Source organism: Pezoporus occidentalis, unplaced genomic scaffold (assembly GCF_034315485.1).
Source record: "Pezoporus occidentalis ecotype Australia unplaced genomic scaffold, CSIRO_AGI_Poc_V1 ctg315, whole genome shotgun sequence".
Classification (NCBI taxonomy): domain Eukaryota; kingdom Metazoa; phylum Chordata; class Aves; order Psittaciformes; family Psittacidae; genus Pezoporus; species Pezoporus occidentalis.
In genome coordinates, this window is record NW_026915105.1 from 112,657 (window position 1) to 127,500 (window position 14,844).

At 44.7% G+C, this 14,844-nt stretch overlaps 1 protein-coding gene across 9 annotated transcripts in view; it reads right to left on the bottom strand.

The window, feature by feature from the left end:
• PAX5 (paired box 5) overlaps positions 1-14,844 on the bottom strand; it is a 134,843-nt gene that overhangs the window by 54,279 nt on the left and 65,720 nt on the right. For 7 of the 9 annotated variants that reach the window (XM_062628380.1, XM_062628381.1, XM_062628384.1 and 4 more), the window contains exons 7-8: positions 13,921-13,977; positions 10,164-10,293 (exon numbers count right to left, since the gene is read on the bottom strand). In XM_062628380.1, coding sequence (XP_062484364.1) covers positions 10,164-10,293; positions 13,921-13,977 — 187 coding nt within the window. The remainder of the gene's footprint in view (positions 1-10,163; positions 10,294-13,920; positions 13,978-14,844) is intronic. The other 2 variants (XM_062628385.1, XM_062628386.1) reach the window with 1 other exon arrangement.

Below are 14,844 nucleotides of genomic sequence, written 5' to 3' on the forward strand. Positions count from 1 at the left end.
CTCCATCAGCTCACACAGGATCCTTGTTCTGTGCCAAAGCCACGTCCACTGACCTCCTGGACACCATGGCATGTAGCTGGGGAGCCAATCCCCCTGAGGACCACAGGGCTCTTCAGAGCTAAGCCTTTGGGAAACACCAACACTGCTCAGCACCTGGAGACACCACCACCCACCAATGCAACTTCGAGCACTTCACATTTTGCAACTTTTCTTTCTTGAGTCCTCCTAAGTTTCTCCTAGATTTCTCCTGGATTAAAAACAAAAAAGCATGTTCCCATTCCTAACTGATGATATGGCAGTGCAAGCTGATGGCAGACAGCAAGCATCTTCCTGGCATGCTCTCCATCACCCAGTGGCAAGCACAGTCTTTGAATTGTCTCTGATTTACCATTCTCTCTACTCATTTCCCAAAATGCCTGTCTGACAACTCACCCTCCCCTGTGTAAATACACAGAACCTCATAACTGGTCAGGTATCAGAAGAGAAGTGACATATTTGGCCAACTAAGGCCACCTACCACTGGTGGTATAGCAAGTTTGGAGGTGTCTTCAACCACTTCAATCAAAACAATTACTTCATCCTAGAAATGGGATCTGTGGCCTGACGCAGACTACCACTAGACTTTATTTTTGCACCACGCATACACGCAGATGTCAACATATCCCTCTACCCACCTGGAAATATCATTTTGCTGGCTTGCACAGACATTCTGAAATGTTTCACTATTTTTGCATACCAAAAAAAGCAATTTAGTGAAGCACTTATGCTAACTTGAGTGTTTACCATTTTTTTATTTCCAATTTGGAGATCTGTGAGAGATTTACAGCAATTCTCTAGCAGTGAAAAATGCCATCTGTGGACTGTATTGTCCTTTGATGCCCTAAAGCAGCAAGGTGGCAAGATGCCCTGCCAGCTCTCTGCACCTGAAACACTGGCCAAGGGGTTTCTCACTCCTCACGCCAAGACCCAAACACCAGCAGAAGGCACTGTGAGTGATGGGTATTTTCCTATTTTCCTCCCACCTGTGAGGAGCCAGCTTGATTCCCATTTTTCTCCAAAGCATTTTGGACCAGGGTGAGCATGAGACAAGGCAGCTCAGCATATTTCCAGATTGAGCCCCAGCCCCACTGCAATAAGGACTAGTACAGGGGTACCAGAACCCTCTTGTCCTAACCCTCCTACCATGGCTGCTCGATTTAAAACTGTGTTTATTATCCATACCACAGCGGTACCAGGGGCATGGGGGAACAGATTTAATTAATTAGAAATTGCAGAATCCTTAAGTGAAAGATGCTATGTAAATGCAAATTGTTATTATACATGCTTTGCACCAAAACATGTTTACCATAGTTAATTCTACATTTAAATCCACATCCAAACTCCCAATAGAGTGAGGCTGTACATCATCAAAAGAGACAGTTAATAGCCTAGGTCTTAGTAGGGTTCAAGTGGCCTCGTTTGCTTTCTCAAATGCACTGGTTCTTTCTTAATGGCAAGATAAGAATTCATAAAAATTGAAAAATTCAACAGGGTTTCAGTCAGACTGTCCTGTCATTAAAAATGACACTTTTGTTTTTCAGATTGGCTGCCTTTCCATGGGAGTTTATGTGGTCTTTTTTCAAGTTTTTAACATGACAGGCCCTATTGGGAATGACAAATAGATTATTGGAAAATGCATCTGCACTTTTATTTATTAAATGTAGACCCTTAGCTGTAAATCTAGCATTATGCTGTACTAGAAACTAGCCATCTACCAACACCAGTTTGCACTTCAAAACAGTCCCACAGAAATTAAAGTGTAATTTGGTGATGATGTTTAAACACTGATCAACATTTTCATATAGTGACAGATTATGTGACCAAAACATAATGTCCTCAAAAGAAGACTTTTTTATTATTCCTATTACAATTAGCCAACAAAAACATTAACAAGGCTTTTTTCCAGAAGAAAAAGCAATTTCAGCAAAACCAAACCTTTTCTTTACTTTCTTCAAAACTATTGATTCTAGGGGGAAAGAAAAAGGGAAGAAGGAATTGCAAAAATGTTGCATTACTCTTTTTATTTCAAAGAGTTGCAGTGGGATATATAAATTGTTCATTTTGAAATTACATTCCATTAAAAAATTGCAAATATTTTTAAATTGTAAGTTAAAATATTCAAAATACTTTCATTTCACCAGTGAAAACACAGCGGTAAAACTGCCACTTGGCAATATTTCAGAAAACATCAACTGCAATGGTTTCCCCCAGGAATCCTCCTTCCTCTCTGTGGGGCAGGACTATCCCATTCATGCAGGGCTAGCGTAAGCTAAGTGTTCCTCATTCCCTCAATAGTCATTTGAAAGAAACAGGCAGCCTCTGAATGAGGATCTCTAATTTGATATCTAAAAATGTATGGGATAAGTCACCTTCTGCACCTTCTGCAGATGGTTTCTCCTTAATACAGGAGATTTTGCTACAGAGGTGACGAGCCACTGACCTCCTAAATGGTGAGAAATCAGTGAAGAGTCCACTGCTACATTGCTCCGAAAATGCAAAGTAGCAAATAAATTTAAGGAATAAACAGTGTTTCCTAATGAAACCAGATTCTTTCATCGTGGTCAGCAAGACACAGATTTAGACCTAAATTCACATCAATAAACTACAACAGCAGAATTAACTAGATGGAAGATACTGGGGGGGGGGATGATGATATTTTTTTTAATACAGTGATAGACAAAATAAATATAGTCTTTTTCCCCCAGGAATCACCAAAAGCAGATTTCACAATGCATTTCCCAACGTTACTAAGCCACGTTTGGACTTCACATCAGTGAAATATTGACTCTCTACCATATTTTTGCGTCTCTAAAATAACGGTTGTCTTCACTATGAACATCAGGTGTGCAAGAAAAAGTGAAAAGTCCTATTTCACTATGTATTCCTTAAAGGCATGCATTGGGACCTTTATTTTTGCTTCTAAGCATCTCATTATTGTTTCTGTGGGACACAAAAAGTACTTGGCTGTCTCAGATCACATACTGTTTAAGTACTCTACCTAGATATACACACCTCACCACACACCACTCCTGCAGCTTCTTTCTCAGACTAAACTTTTGATTTCTCTAACGTATGCCTCAGATACCTAATTTCCAAAGTCATAAAAAGGAACAGGCCAGACTCCAAGCTGCTTAAACTATCTCAATGGCCCCTCTTCTCCTGACACTCTCCCAGCCATTTCCAGAGGGACACAGCCCTTATGGTATTCACTGGAGAGCTTCAGTCTGGTCAAGAATCCCAGGGAAAGTCTGTGACAGCTGGTATCTTTGCTGGATGGACAGAGAGCCAAGGATGAGGAAGAACAGAAAAAAAAAAAAAAAACACAACAAAATATGTGAAGGCAAAACATCCATTTTTTTTTATATCTAAAGAATGTTCCTTTAAACACATGTACAAACAGAGCAAAACAAATGGATGAGAAAGCTTCCTCACCTACCTACTTCACTCCCAGGCATATCCCAGTACAGGCAGACCCTCAGAAGGTACTGCTAGTCCTGGCTCCAAGACTGCAGACTGTCCTGGGCACAATCCCACCAAAGTAAACACTAAGCTCCTACCCAGCAATGTGGAAACACTCTGCCTACCGCAGAAACGGAAATAAGCTCAGGTTAGAAAGCAGCTCTGGAGTTCATCTTGCCCAACAATCTTGCTTGGAGCAGGCTCACTTCAAGCAGGCCACCCAAGACCATGTCAAATTGGGTTTTGAACATCCCCAATGACGGATACTCCACCACCTCTCTGAGCAACCTGTGCCAGTGTTTGTCCAACCTCATGGCAGAAAGATTTCTTCTCATGTGCAAGAGGAGTTTCCCATGTTTCAGTTTGTGCATGTGGCCTCCTGCCCCATTACTTGGCATCACTGAGAAGAATTTGCTTTGCTCACCCTCCATCAAGTATTGATGCAAACAGGGAAGGCTCCCTCTGCAAGCCTCCCCTTCCCAAGTGCAAACACTCCCATTTCTAGGAGGGCACACCATACCAATTCTAAGCATGCATACAAAGTTTCTGGCCCCCTTCTCTGCATCCTTCTGCTCTATTTGCTAGCTGCTTCCACTCTGGCTTTCTGTTAGGTGCACTCCGACCCTGCCACTTGCATAAGATCTCTCCTCAGCACTAGCTCAAAAAGGGCTTGATCTTCCCTAATAAGGAGCCAGCTGGAGATCAAATCATGACCAAGTGTTACCAGGCTCCCTAACTTGGGTGATGCAAAAAGTAGATTTCCAGTCCAAACTCAATGCCTAATCTCTAGCCTGTGCAGAGAGGAAAGTGTTTCCAGACTCCTTCACCCAGAGGCTGGTGTTTGAGGTTGCTCATATGAATCCTCCATCCATAGGCTGAGACGTATCTGTGCTGTTTTTTGGGAAGTGATCTGCATTCTATGTGCCACTTGTTTTCTTCTTAAAAAAAAACAGGAAGCCCTTTTGGATTGCACTGATCTAAATGCAACATTATCAGTGTTTAAACTTGGCAAGAGTTTAAACTTGGCCTGGGATTTTAGAGGAGTGGCTCTCTTCCTTCTTTTGAAGGCAACAGCATCTCCACACTGCCTGCAACACCAAACTCCTAAACGATCAACCATTTTTGGCAAAGTCTCCTGTCCAACTGCAGTGCCTGTTCGTTGTGCCTAGCTTCCAAAATGACCAACAACATCTGCCATTCAGCCAAACCTGGAGAAACAGTGGCTCATAAATTGCAGTCACAGCATGATGTGATGAATGGAGCAGGATAAAGAGTCAGGAAAGACTTCCTATACAACTGAGCACTCCTAAGGAAAAACATGCTGAGAGGCCAGATAAGGACTATATGTTGCAGTGGAACAGTAGTGAGAAAGCTCATTTTCTGACATGCACTTATCCCATCTTAGCATTTTCCTTTCCTAACTACAAAAAATTTGACAAAATACTCAGGTTTATGGAAGGTTAAATATACTCCTGTTACCTGCATTAACCACAGACCTGTGCCACCTATGAGTAATATGCTAGCAAACTGTACTGCACCTAAGGTGCTGGATGCATCCACACTAAGGAAAAAGTCAAGCTGATAATTCCAGGAGTGGAGGAGTCTGCTCAGCATTTGCCCCAGTTGCTCTACATTCAGTTCAGCCTCAGATTATTTATGTCTGGTGACTTAGTCCAGCAATGCAAGCCAGGTAACTGAGAGGATAGCCCTTGAGAATGTCTCTCCTTCCCCATTCCTTCAGATGACAAACTGACTCTGCTCCTGGTTTTATTCTGTTTCTTCTCGCCTTTTGATGTGCATATGAAACGTACAGGAGAGCCAATGTATTTGACTTTATGGGGCCATTGTCTCCAAGGCAGATCCCACAAAGGAGCACATACAGTTATATTCCTTGTGTGGTGTGGCTACAGGGAACAACCTGTCTGTATCTGTCAGAATATCAGCCTCTACCTGCATGGGTGCGCAAGCTGCAAAATGCAGTGCAACCTGCTCATCAGCACAGCTGCAATGGGATGTGCTAATCAGGCTGGAAGCCACCACACTGGAGAGTGCCCTGGCATTGATAAGGAAGAGCAGGCAAGCAAAGGGTGATGGAGATGTCCTGGCATAGGAGAAGACCAGGTTCCTCAACTCCAGCATCTGCTGGTGCTGTGGAACATGAAAGAAGTCCACTGCCAACGCTTTGCTCTGTGCTCCTTATTTTAATGAGCGATACAGAGTTCACGACGTTGCCACTACAGGGAAACATGCTTCGCTGGCCACAGAGTGAGGCTGGCCAACAGTAGCTTCTGGCTTTGCTAATGCAAACTGACTTTGCAGCCAGAGCTGCCTGTAGGTCTGTCAATCTGCCAAGTGAAGGTGTCAGGTTAGCACGACTTTGTCCTTCCAAAGTGATACTGACCATGCTGAAATGAGAAAGCCGGAGCAGGGAAAATGCATCTGCAGGTAATTAGTAACAATCACAGGCTGCTTGGAAACTGCTGACTAGAGCATTAATGAGCTGGGCACATGTCATTGGCTTGTAAATGCAGACAGCACTTATGGACCGTGGCAGCAAAGAGAAGGATGGTTTGTTTTAGACTTCATATTTAATGTGGCATTTAAAAGGGATGAAGAGAAATTGAGTGGTTCTCTAATCAAAGGTTTGGCTGGTGGTCCATAACACAATAGAGTTAGTGGATCAGGCAGTACTGAGAATTGTCACTAAATTTTTCCTTAGACACATTCTCTCAGCAAGTAGTGGCATGAATGTCAATTCGTCTTTCATCTTCATGAAATATCCCATCTACCAGCTTGCTAAGAAACAGAAATTTTACATTTTCTACCAATAACTGCGCAGAGGATCTTTTGCATCTCAACACTCAACATTGTTTTCCTGCCCACACTACAGCCAGGCAACAAGAACAACGGAAGACTGTGATAAATTACTTAAAACATCCATTCTCAGCTTTGTTTGCATTAACTTCTTCTACGATCTGTCTTACAGACTGACAAGACAAACTAGACTTAAATCTCTTCACATACGGCACCCCAGAAAGTCTCCAGACTTGCTCATAAAAATTGATTAAGCTTTAATGGCAGATACCAGCTATCTATAGGACATAAGTGTTCCCGGATCAAAATCCTATATGTCATATTTCAAGCTCTTTATCCACAAAAATGTGGCTTTTCAGCCCTATGCCCACCAATAGCCCCACTCAGTGTGGAAGCATCAAGCAATCACACATTCACAGCTCTGCTTCCACACACCAGAAGACCTCCTTCTACAAACAGCATGTCCCACCAACAGACTGTTCTGGATACTACAACTCACATGCCAGCAGCTCCTGGTCTCATGACAGTGAAACTGTTACAAAAGTGTTTATAATCTGGACAGTCGAAAAGTGAGATCAACCTCTCGAGCCATTAGCACCACCAGACACAGACTCTGGGCATTTTGTGGACCTTTAAGCAACCACCCATCGCTTTTACAGCTGAAACCCATTACCTGGCATGACTGTATCAAGTTTTGTCCCAAAGCTTTCAGTTTCCTGCTCTGAGTTTGCTTGATACACCACAGGACAGCCTGTCTGGAGCCAGAAAGAGTGAAAACAAACAGAAAAGGATGTAGCAATTAAAAGCAACCCACCTTCCTGAATCTCAAGAAAAGACTGGAATTCAGGTTAGCCATTCCTCCTTTAACAGGGAGCAGTTCACAGGAGAAATGCCATCATGATCTCCAAGTCTCAAGCTCTTGCTTGGTGAACACGCAACTGGGGTCCAGGAACTGGCGCTGACAAGACTCCTCTCATGAGCCAGTGTCAAGACCACCAAAGAGGGATTATACAAAGCTAACAATCTTCCAAGGGTTGTCTGCCTTCTCTCTCACCTACCGACACACAGCCAGCCCAACCCCAGTTTAGGAATACCCAACTGCTGAATTTTTATCGTAACTTTGGTCAGACCACAGACAACAAAGTTCCCAAAAGGAAGAGTACATGATGTGTTAACAAACATTTATTTGACCTCACACTCATAACTCCTGCTATGTGTCACTGCCCACTTCCTCCTGATTTTCACTGATATCTCCAACAGATTCCCTTTCATCTGCAACAGATGAAAGGCCCATAGCAATATGCAGCTTTTCTTTATAAGGGAAGAAAGATCAATAAATTAATCCCCTGTCCCACCAAGGAAATGGGCTGCAGAAAGAGCTGAGACAGAAAAAATGGGTTAATCCTGGGGTGGAAATGGAGAAGTCTATCCAGACCTGTGGTAAGAAATGCACCACCAAGCCTGCTGCAACTTACATGCTTTGCACATTACAAAGTATGGCTTGCTGCTTAAATCTTCCTGCTCCCAAAAGCTTTCACATCCTGTTGACTCCTAAGGAAGGGATCAGGGCAGAGAGCACAACTTTGATATACAGTACGTGCCCAGCACTACAGGGCCCAGATGCTGCCTGAGGCTTCTGGGCATCACCAGAGGACAAACAGCACAAAAGAGCTAATGTAGGTGTAACGAAAGGAAAAAGGAGGATAAGAGACATTCTCCCTCAAAAATACATCAAAAGGTAAAGGTTTTAGAAGGTTTTAAAAGCATGTCATTTTCATTAAGACAATATACTTGTGTAAATCTAAGTTTTGTGAAATCAGGTGTTAGAAAACTCTACACAATATCAAATTAAAGATACAAATAGCTAGTGATCTGAAAAACGTGTTCTGTTACAGCTCTCACCATGTCACATTTAAGACCAATGGCAGGATTTTTTTCTAGACTTGATGCTCATAAAGCCTGCTCCACATTTTTATGAGAACTAGTAATTTAACATTTGAAACTTCTGCTCAAGTATAGCTAACATCACAGGGAAAACCTACACAAAATCTCTATTGAGCTCTGCAGCATCACTTCTGTGGTAAGTTTTGCTCTAACAAACACCATCAGTCAGCTCACCAAACTCTAAGGAAGTAGTAACATGTGAAGCATGAGAATTACTTAAACCAGCGTAAAAGAACGTGTGCTGCTGAAGTATCAAATCAAAACAAGAGCTCTAGGCTGAGCTTCCTTTGGCCAGGTGCAGAACTTGGATAGGCAGTTCCTCAGAAGAAGACAGATGAGAGACAGCGATGCCCACAGCACCCACTTGTGCAGTCCAAGATGCTGCTGGGCTGTCCTCACCAGCAGAGCACAGACACCTCTGACAGGGCATCAGGCTTGTCACAGGGACACAGACTCGGACAAGCAAGAGACAACCACCCAGAAGATCAACAAAGGGGAACAGTCCACCCATGATGTGCCAAGGCAGCCCATGTCTTTTGTAATAAGCAGGACTTCAGGCTTTTAAGATGAAGAAATTTCTGCAGCAAACAATTACAGAATAATTTGCCTTAGGAGACATTTCTTTCTAACTTTCATACATTCTAGAGGTGGCTTATTACCCCAACCATGATGATTCATGTTGCTTCTTTCATATTAGTTTTAGATTCCCTCTACTCTATGATTCTATATCTATCTATCCATGCTCTGTTTCCCTACCTGTTATAAGCCACACATGTCCAGAAATCCCTTTCTGTCCATCCACCCATCCCTAGACACCTTCCTTAGCCATGAGTCCAACGCCCGAAACACCAACTCAGTACCAGTTATTTCAACAAGTCCCTCCCCTTACACATCAAGGTAAACATGGATTTCCTTAAGGAATCCTCTAACTGCTTTAGAATATTCCTAAACTTTTGGCAAGAAGTGCCAAAGACTGATGCCATATTGGGTTAAAACAATTTTGTGACAACTAGTTTTCAAAACTGCTATCCCACTAGATGAGATTGTAGCACTTTCAAGATACAATAATACTATACTAAAAACAGCGTCACCTTCCCTTCAGCAACAAAATAAAGAAGTAAATCCATTCTTTGTCAAAACAGAGAAAATCCAATGATGAAATCTGCATAGATTAGGCACAAGGACAGAAGTAATATACAGAGGTAACATGTACATGAAACATAGAGCCTTAAATTTCAAAATCCCTTTTTTCTGAATTCCCACAATTCATTCGGGATACAATTTCATCATTTTCTTACCATTTGGGCAGTTTCCTTCCAAACAATATGGCCAGTCCCAAATAACTAGGTGACCAAAGCATTTATCAAATTCTATCTGTTCCTTAACTTTCACCCTATAACTGCTAAATGAATGCAGATGATGCTGCATTCCCTGAACAAACAATTTTGCTTTTCATTTAAATACTCAGCCTTAGTGCACAACTGCAATTCCAAACATGGTATAAAACACAAGCATTTGCAGGAATCAAAAGCATTTAAAATGCAGGCTAGTTTGAACTGCCATAAAAACTCTATCCAGTCAAACATACCAGGCACCTTTATGAAAAATGAGCAACAAAGCCCGACAGCGGAGGCAAGCATTCTGCTTTTCAGCAGGCAGGTTTGGGGCGGAGGTGCACACCTCTTCCTAGACAAGATGGATGGATGCTTCATCTGTTGGCTCCCAGTGAAAAGTACTGATTCATACAAACCATGCACCTGACTTTCAACAGAGCTGCTATGAAATCACACTTTAAAAGAGATTTCTGAGCAAATGTCTCCACATCTGACACAACTACTCCATGAAGGGCACCAGGGTGCAACGTGCACACACTCCACATCACTGACTGGTGTTGGGAAATTGCTTACCTGTGACGATAGGGTATGACTGAGGCCCGGGAACATTTGCTCCCAGATCTGCAGAAGTAGGGCTGGTTATATTGGCTTTCATGTCATCTAATCCACCAGCTAATGATGCCATGGCTGAATATTCAGTTGCCTGGAAAAAGAAAAAAAAGGCATTTTAGTGATAATAAATGTACCATTCAGGAACTCTTGCCTGTATGACAGAAAGTAGATGCAATGCAACTCAAAAATCCTTTGTTCAGTCAGTTTTAAAGGCAATACCCATTTACACTGGGATGTTAAGCCTTCAAAATACTAAGTGGGTCTGTGCTTATCACGGATGTTCTTGGAGAACAGCAAAACGGGCTTTCTTTATCAAACCAAAGCCAAACTGATCAATATGTAGCAAGGCTTTCCTTAAAGAAGAAATTTTGTAGAGTAACTGGGGGCTGTAACTGCAGAGTGCAAGTTACTTGCTTGTTAGAGGAAAATGCTCATTCCAGTGCCAGTTAACCCATATTTCAGTGGCGTCACCTGAAGAGACACACGCTGATGAACAGGTGGGAACAGAGCATCCCATTTCCCCTCTTTTCTTGAGAATGCTGTGTCCCATCATCTCACAAGAAATAAAATGCATGTAAATAAAAGTGTCTGCTTCGGGGAAGGATTTTTAGCCAACTGTTTCTAAATCCAAATTATTTGAAAATAAATCACGTGACTGTTGTAAGGATACTTTCTCATCTCATGGGAACTTCTTAATCTCATTAAAGCTATAGGAAAAGTTATAGGAAATAAGTGCAGATCCTCAGAAGTCAGATTGTTTCGTCCCATAAACGAGTAGAAGTCCATGTAGCCATGGCAATCTATGGCAGGTGAGGCCAATCCACACTTCCATAAGGACTTACGTGTACTCCGCAGACAGATTACCTCCCTTTGCCTTTTTTAATTATTTCTTATTGTCGAGATCATTCACATGGAAGTTGGAAGTTTCTTTTCAAAGTTCTCCCTTCCTTGCTGTTATTTGCACTCAAAGTTTTAACCTTTATTTGTGAGATCGTAATCATGCCCATAACAACCGGAGGATGACAACTTCAAGTGAAGAACAGCAATAGAAACAGAAAAACTGAATAACAACACTCCAAGGCTGATCCCTGCTGTATTTCTGCAGACTAAGTCAATGCAGAAGCTGTGCAGAACTTAAGCAACATAGGAGAACCCAGAACTGTGTGATTTTTTTTTTGAGTGACCAAATAAAAAAGTTAAGCGTTTTCCTTTTGTTTTTAAGAAAACAGAAGCTGATCTTAGTGAACACATCTTTCTCCCACTTGAGAGTTTCTCAGACACGTCCAAGAAGCCAGCACACACTCTGGTATTTGCCACAAGCTCACTACATTGGATCAGATATATTTGTTTGTGACTCTGGTGCTCAGTTCTCCCTCAAACAGAAGTTAATTTACAAGGATAACCCCACATTAGCAGGTCTGTGTTACTGCACATTTCTCCTGTGCACGCAATTTGTGTGAGGCATGAGTATGCTCTGTCACCCTGAAGGATCCTCCACGCAAACCCCTTGCAGGTAAGCGTGTCACATACATTTTGTCATTGGCTGTGGCTGGCTACCCTGTCCCTTCACCTGGTCCATGGATCAATAAGTCAGGGCCTTCTGGGCTGAAGGCTGCCCAGTGATTCGGAGAAAATTCCAGGAACAAACTTGCCAACAAAGTTTTCAACTTGACAAGCAGGTATTCTTTATTGCGGTGCCAGGAGACACAGGGGATAGCCCCTCCCAGTTCTAGGCTGTCTCCTATGGTCACCCCTAACCTTCTTGTTAAACTTCTCCTGCTTCTCAGCCCTTTCAGCTTATTCCTCCTCCAACACTCTCCATGCCCTCACATTTCCCTTACCTTCATGCACCCAGCCCCTTTTTCTCTACCACCACTACCTTGAAGACGTGTGCAACCACAGCTCTGCTTCAGCCCCACTTCTGCACTCTGGGGAGGACAGCCCCTTGAGCATCCCTCCTCTGCAGAGGATGTCAGCAATGGTCCCAGCCTTCCTCCTTCCTGCAGGTGCAACCAAAACTCCTTCTCATTCCAGGATCTACCAATGTAGATTGTTCTTCAGCCTTCCCATGCCACTCCATGATATCTAGATTTGCAGCCCCACTTTCCCTTCCACTGGGTATGTGCACATGTGATGGCACCATGGGGTTTTTTCACTCCCTAATCTGAACTAAAAGCCCTGAATAGATGTCTTATTTCACCTGCACTGCCCTAAGAAAGCCATAACCACACCGTATCCAGACTATCTTCCCACGGCACACCAATGCATCACTCCCCACAGGCAGGGTGTGAATGTGACTTCCAGGTTACAAACGGGGAGCAGACCGCTTGTAGTCTGGGAGGAAACATCCAGCTGTGCCACAGGCTAGGTCACACACAGCGCCAGAGAAGGGGGTGCACATCCAAATGCCATTGACAAAACAGAATTTTGGGGCTACCGCTCCTCACACAAACCCAACCAGGACCAGACTGAGGCCCTCCCTGCAAACCACAGACACTGGAGTCCAGAGCAGACGCTGAAACAACACAGTTTTCTTCCCTTCCGGGGTCTGATGAACTGACTTAGGAGGAAGTGGGAACAGGCCTCACCTCTTAAGTTAATTATCAGGAAGCATAATGTCAACAAACCAGGAGCGTGGCCCTTCAAGTGTGGAGGCATTGACCTGTTTCACTCAGAAGCATGCAACTATCAGGGTGCAGCATACCCCACTGGGCGCTAGGGCAGTGGTAACTCATGCTCATCCATGTAACCCCACCACAGAGATGGAGGCATGTGCAATAGCAGAGTCCTCCTGCAGGTAGCGCTGCCCATCTCATCAGCCTGCAGCAGCACAGCCCCAAACCATGCAACCACTTCTGTGGGCTGGAGTGCCTGGAAGCGTTACACTGCCCAGCATGGCTTGGATGGAGAGCTTACAGCTGGGCAGTATTGCTGCAGATCTCCAGAAGATGGAGGCGGGAGAAATGGAGTCTTGGGGTCCCTCCCACTTCTGGTCCCAGTAGCCTGCTGCAGACTGGAAGTGCACCTCCAGTAACTTCTTTTTGAGCCGCCTCCCTCTTCACATGGCAAAATGGTGCCAGCGTTCCTTCTCAGACCCACCAGCAGCCACACTGAGCATTCATCTGCCACCATGGACCTACCACCATCACTGCTCCCAGCTGACCTCCCAACTCCTCCAACAGTCCTGGTGGAGGAGCGAGCCCCTGTATCACACCCACCTCTGCAGTCACAGCCATCTGCAGCCCTCCTTGTCCCCCGTGTAGGGGCTGGGAGGGCCACAGCACCCCCTTAAGAAGTAGCAAGCCTCACTGGTGCTCGGGGTTCACAGCACCAGCTGTTCACCCATTCACACAGGGCACAGCAGTGTTCCTTCTTCTCACTCCCTTCAGGCTGAGTTTGTCCTTCCAGACACCCTGTCCAGACAGTAGGTGAAATCCCAGGCACAGGCAGCGCTCATGGAGCAGCCCCTCACCTCACAACCCCAGTTAAGACCATCCTGCCAACCCTCCCCAGGAGACTCTCCAGCCACTCAGACAGGCAGCAGAAGGGGTCTTAGATTTAGGTCTTTCACTGGTGAGCTGGAAGTGTCACTGGCAAAGAGCAGCCCAGAATGGCTAGGCATGGCCAGGGATCACTCCCTACACAGCAGGAAGCCTGACCTGCTGCTGCATGATAGGTGAAAAAGCAAGAGGCGGGTGTTCAGTACCCTAGAAATTACCTGAAAAATGACTGCCTGCGGTTGTACCACGCACTGTCTCATCAGCATGGAGCACCACTGCCATAGCATAGAGGAGAGAAAACACAGACACATGAAACGAATATATAAAGGACTGACTGAGAAGGACAAACCAAAAGAAGGCGCACGGCAAGGTCTCATGTGCTCTCCCTACCCCATCCTGCTCAGCCCAGGCAGATGGGACCTGGGCGCCTGGCAGGCAGCTGGGACTAGGCCATGGCACCCAGTGGGGAGCAAGGGGGTGGCGAGGACAACAGTGGTCCCTGCATGCCCATGGGCAGCAGCACACCTACCCTTACAGGGTCCTTCCCTGCCAGCCTTTGCTGCAGAGTGCAAACAGGAAGGTTTCTGTGCTGGGTGAAGTTTCACATGCACCTTCACTGCAAGAGCCTTATGTCTAACTATTACTCCCTAGGGTGGGGAAGGTGATGGGCAGGTGGAGAGAAAAGGGGTGCAGCAGTGTTTTGGTACCATTTTCAGACAACTAACACAGTGTGTGAGGAGGAAGGGTCTGTTGTCTCCTGATACACTACAGTGAAGTGGCAGACAGCCCATCACAGACTGTGCTTTTCCTAGCAAAGATGCCTGAGCATAACATACTGAAAGGTCAACCTACCCTGCACGTACTGCAATTTCATCTTTGAGATTTTCCTTGAATTTTATCCCAAAGGGCCAGGCAAAGATGGACACACAGTGGGTGCTTCCTGAAACAGCCTGGTTCTGGGGTGCCAGCACAGGAAACTCAGGGAGGTCCCATGGGATGGGATGAGCCCTGTGACACTGCTGCAACCCAGGCAGCATGAGGCAAATGCATCCCCCCTCCTGCCCCATCCTTTTCTGGGGCACAGACCCTGCACCCCTCTCAAGAGACTGCACCAAGCAGAAAAGAGTTTTCTGCTGTGCAGG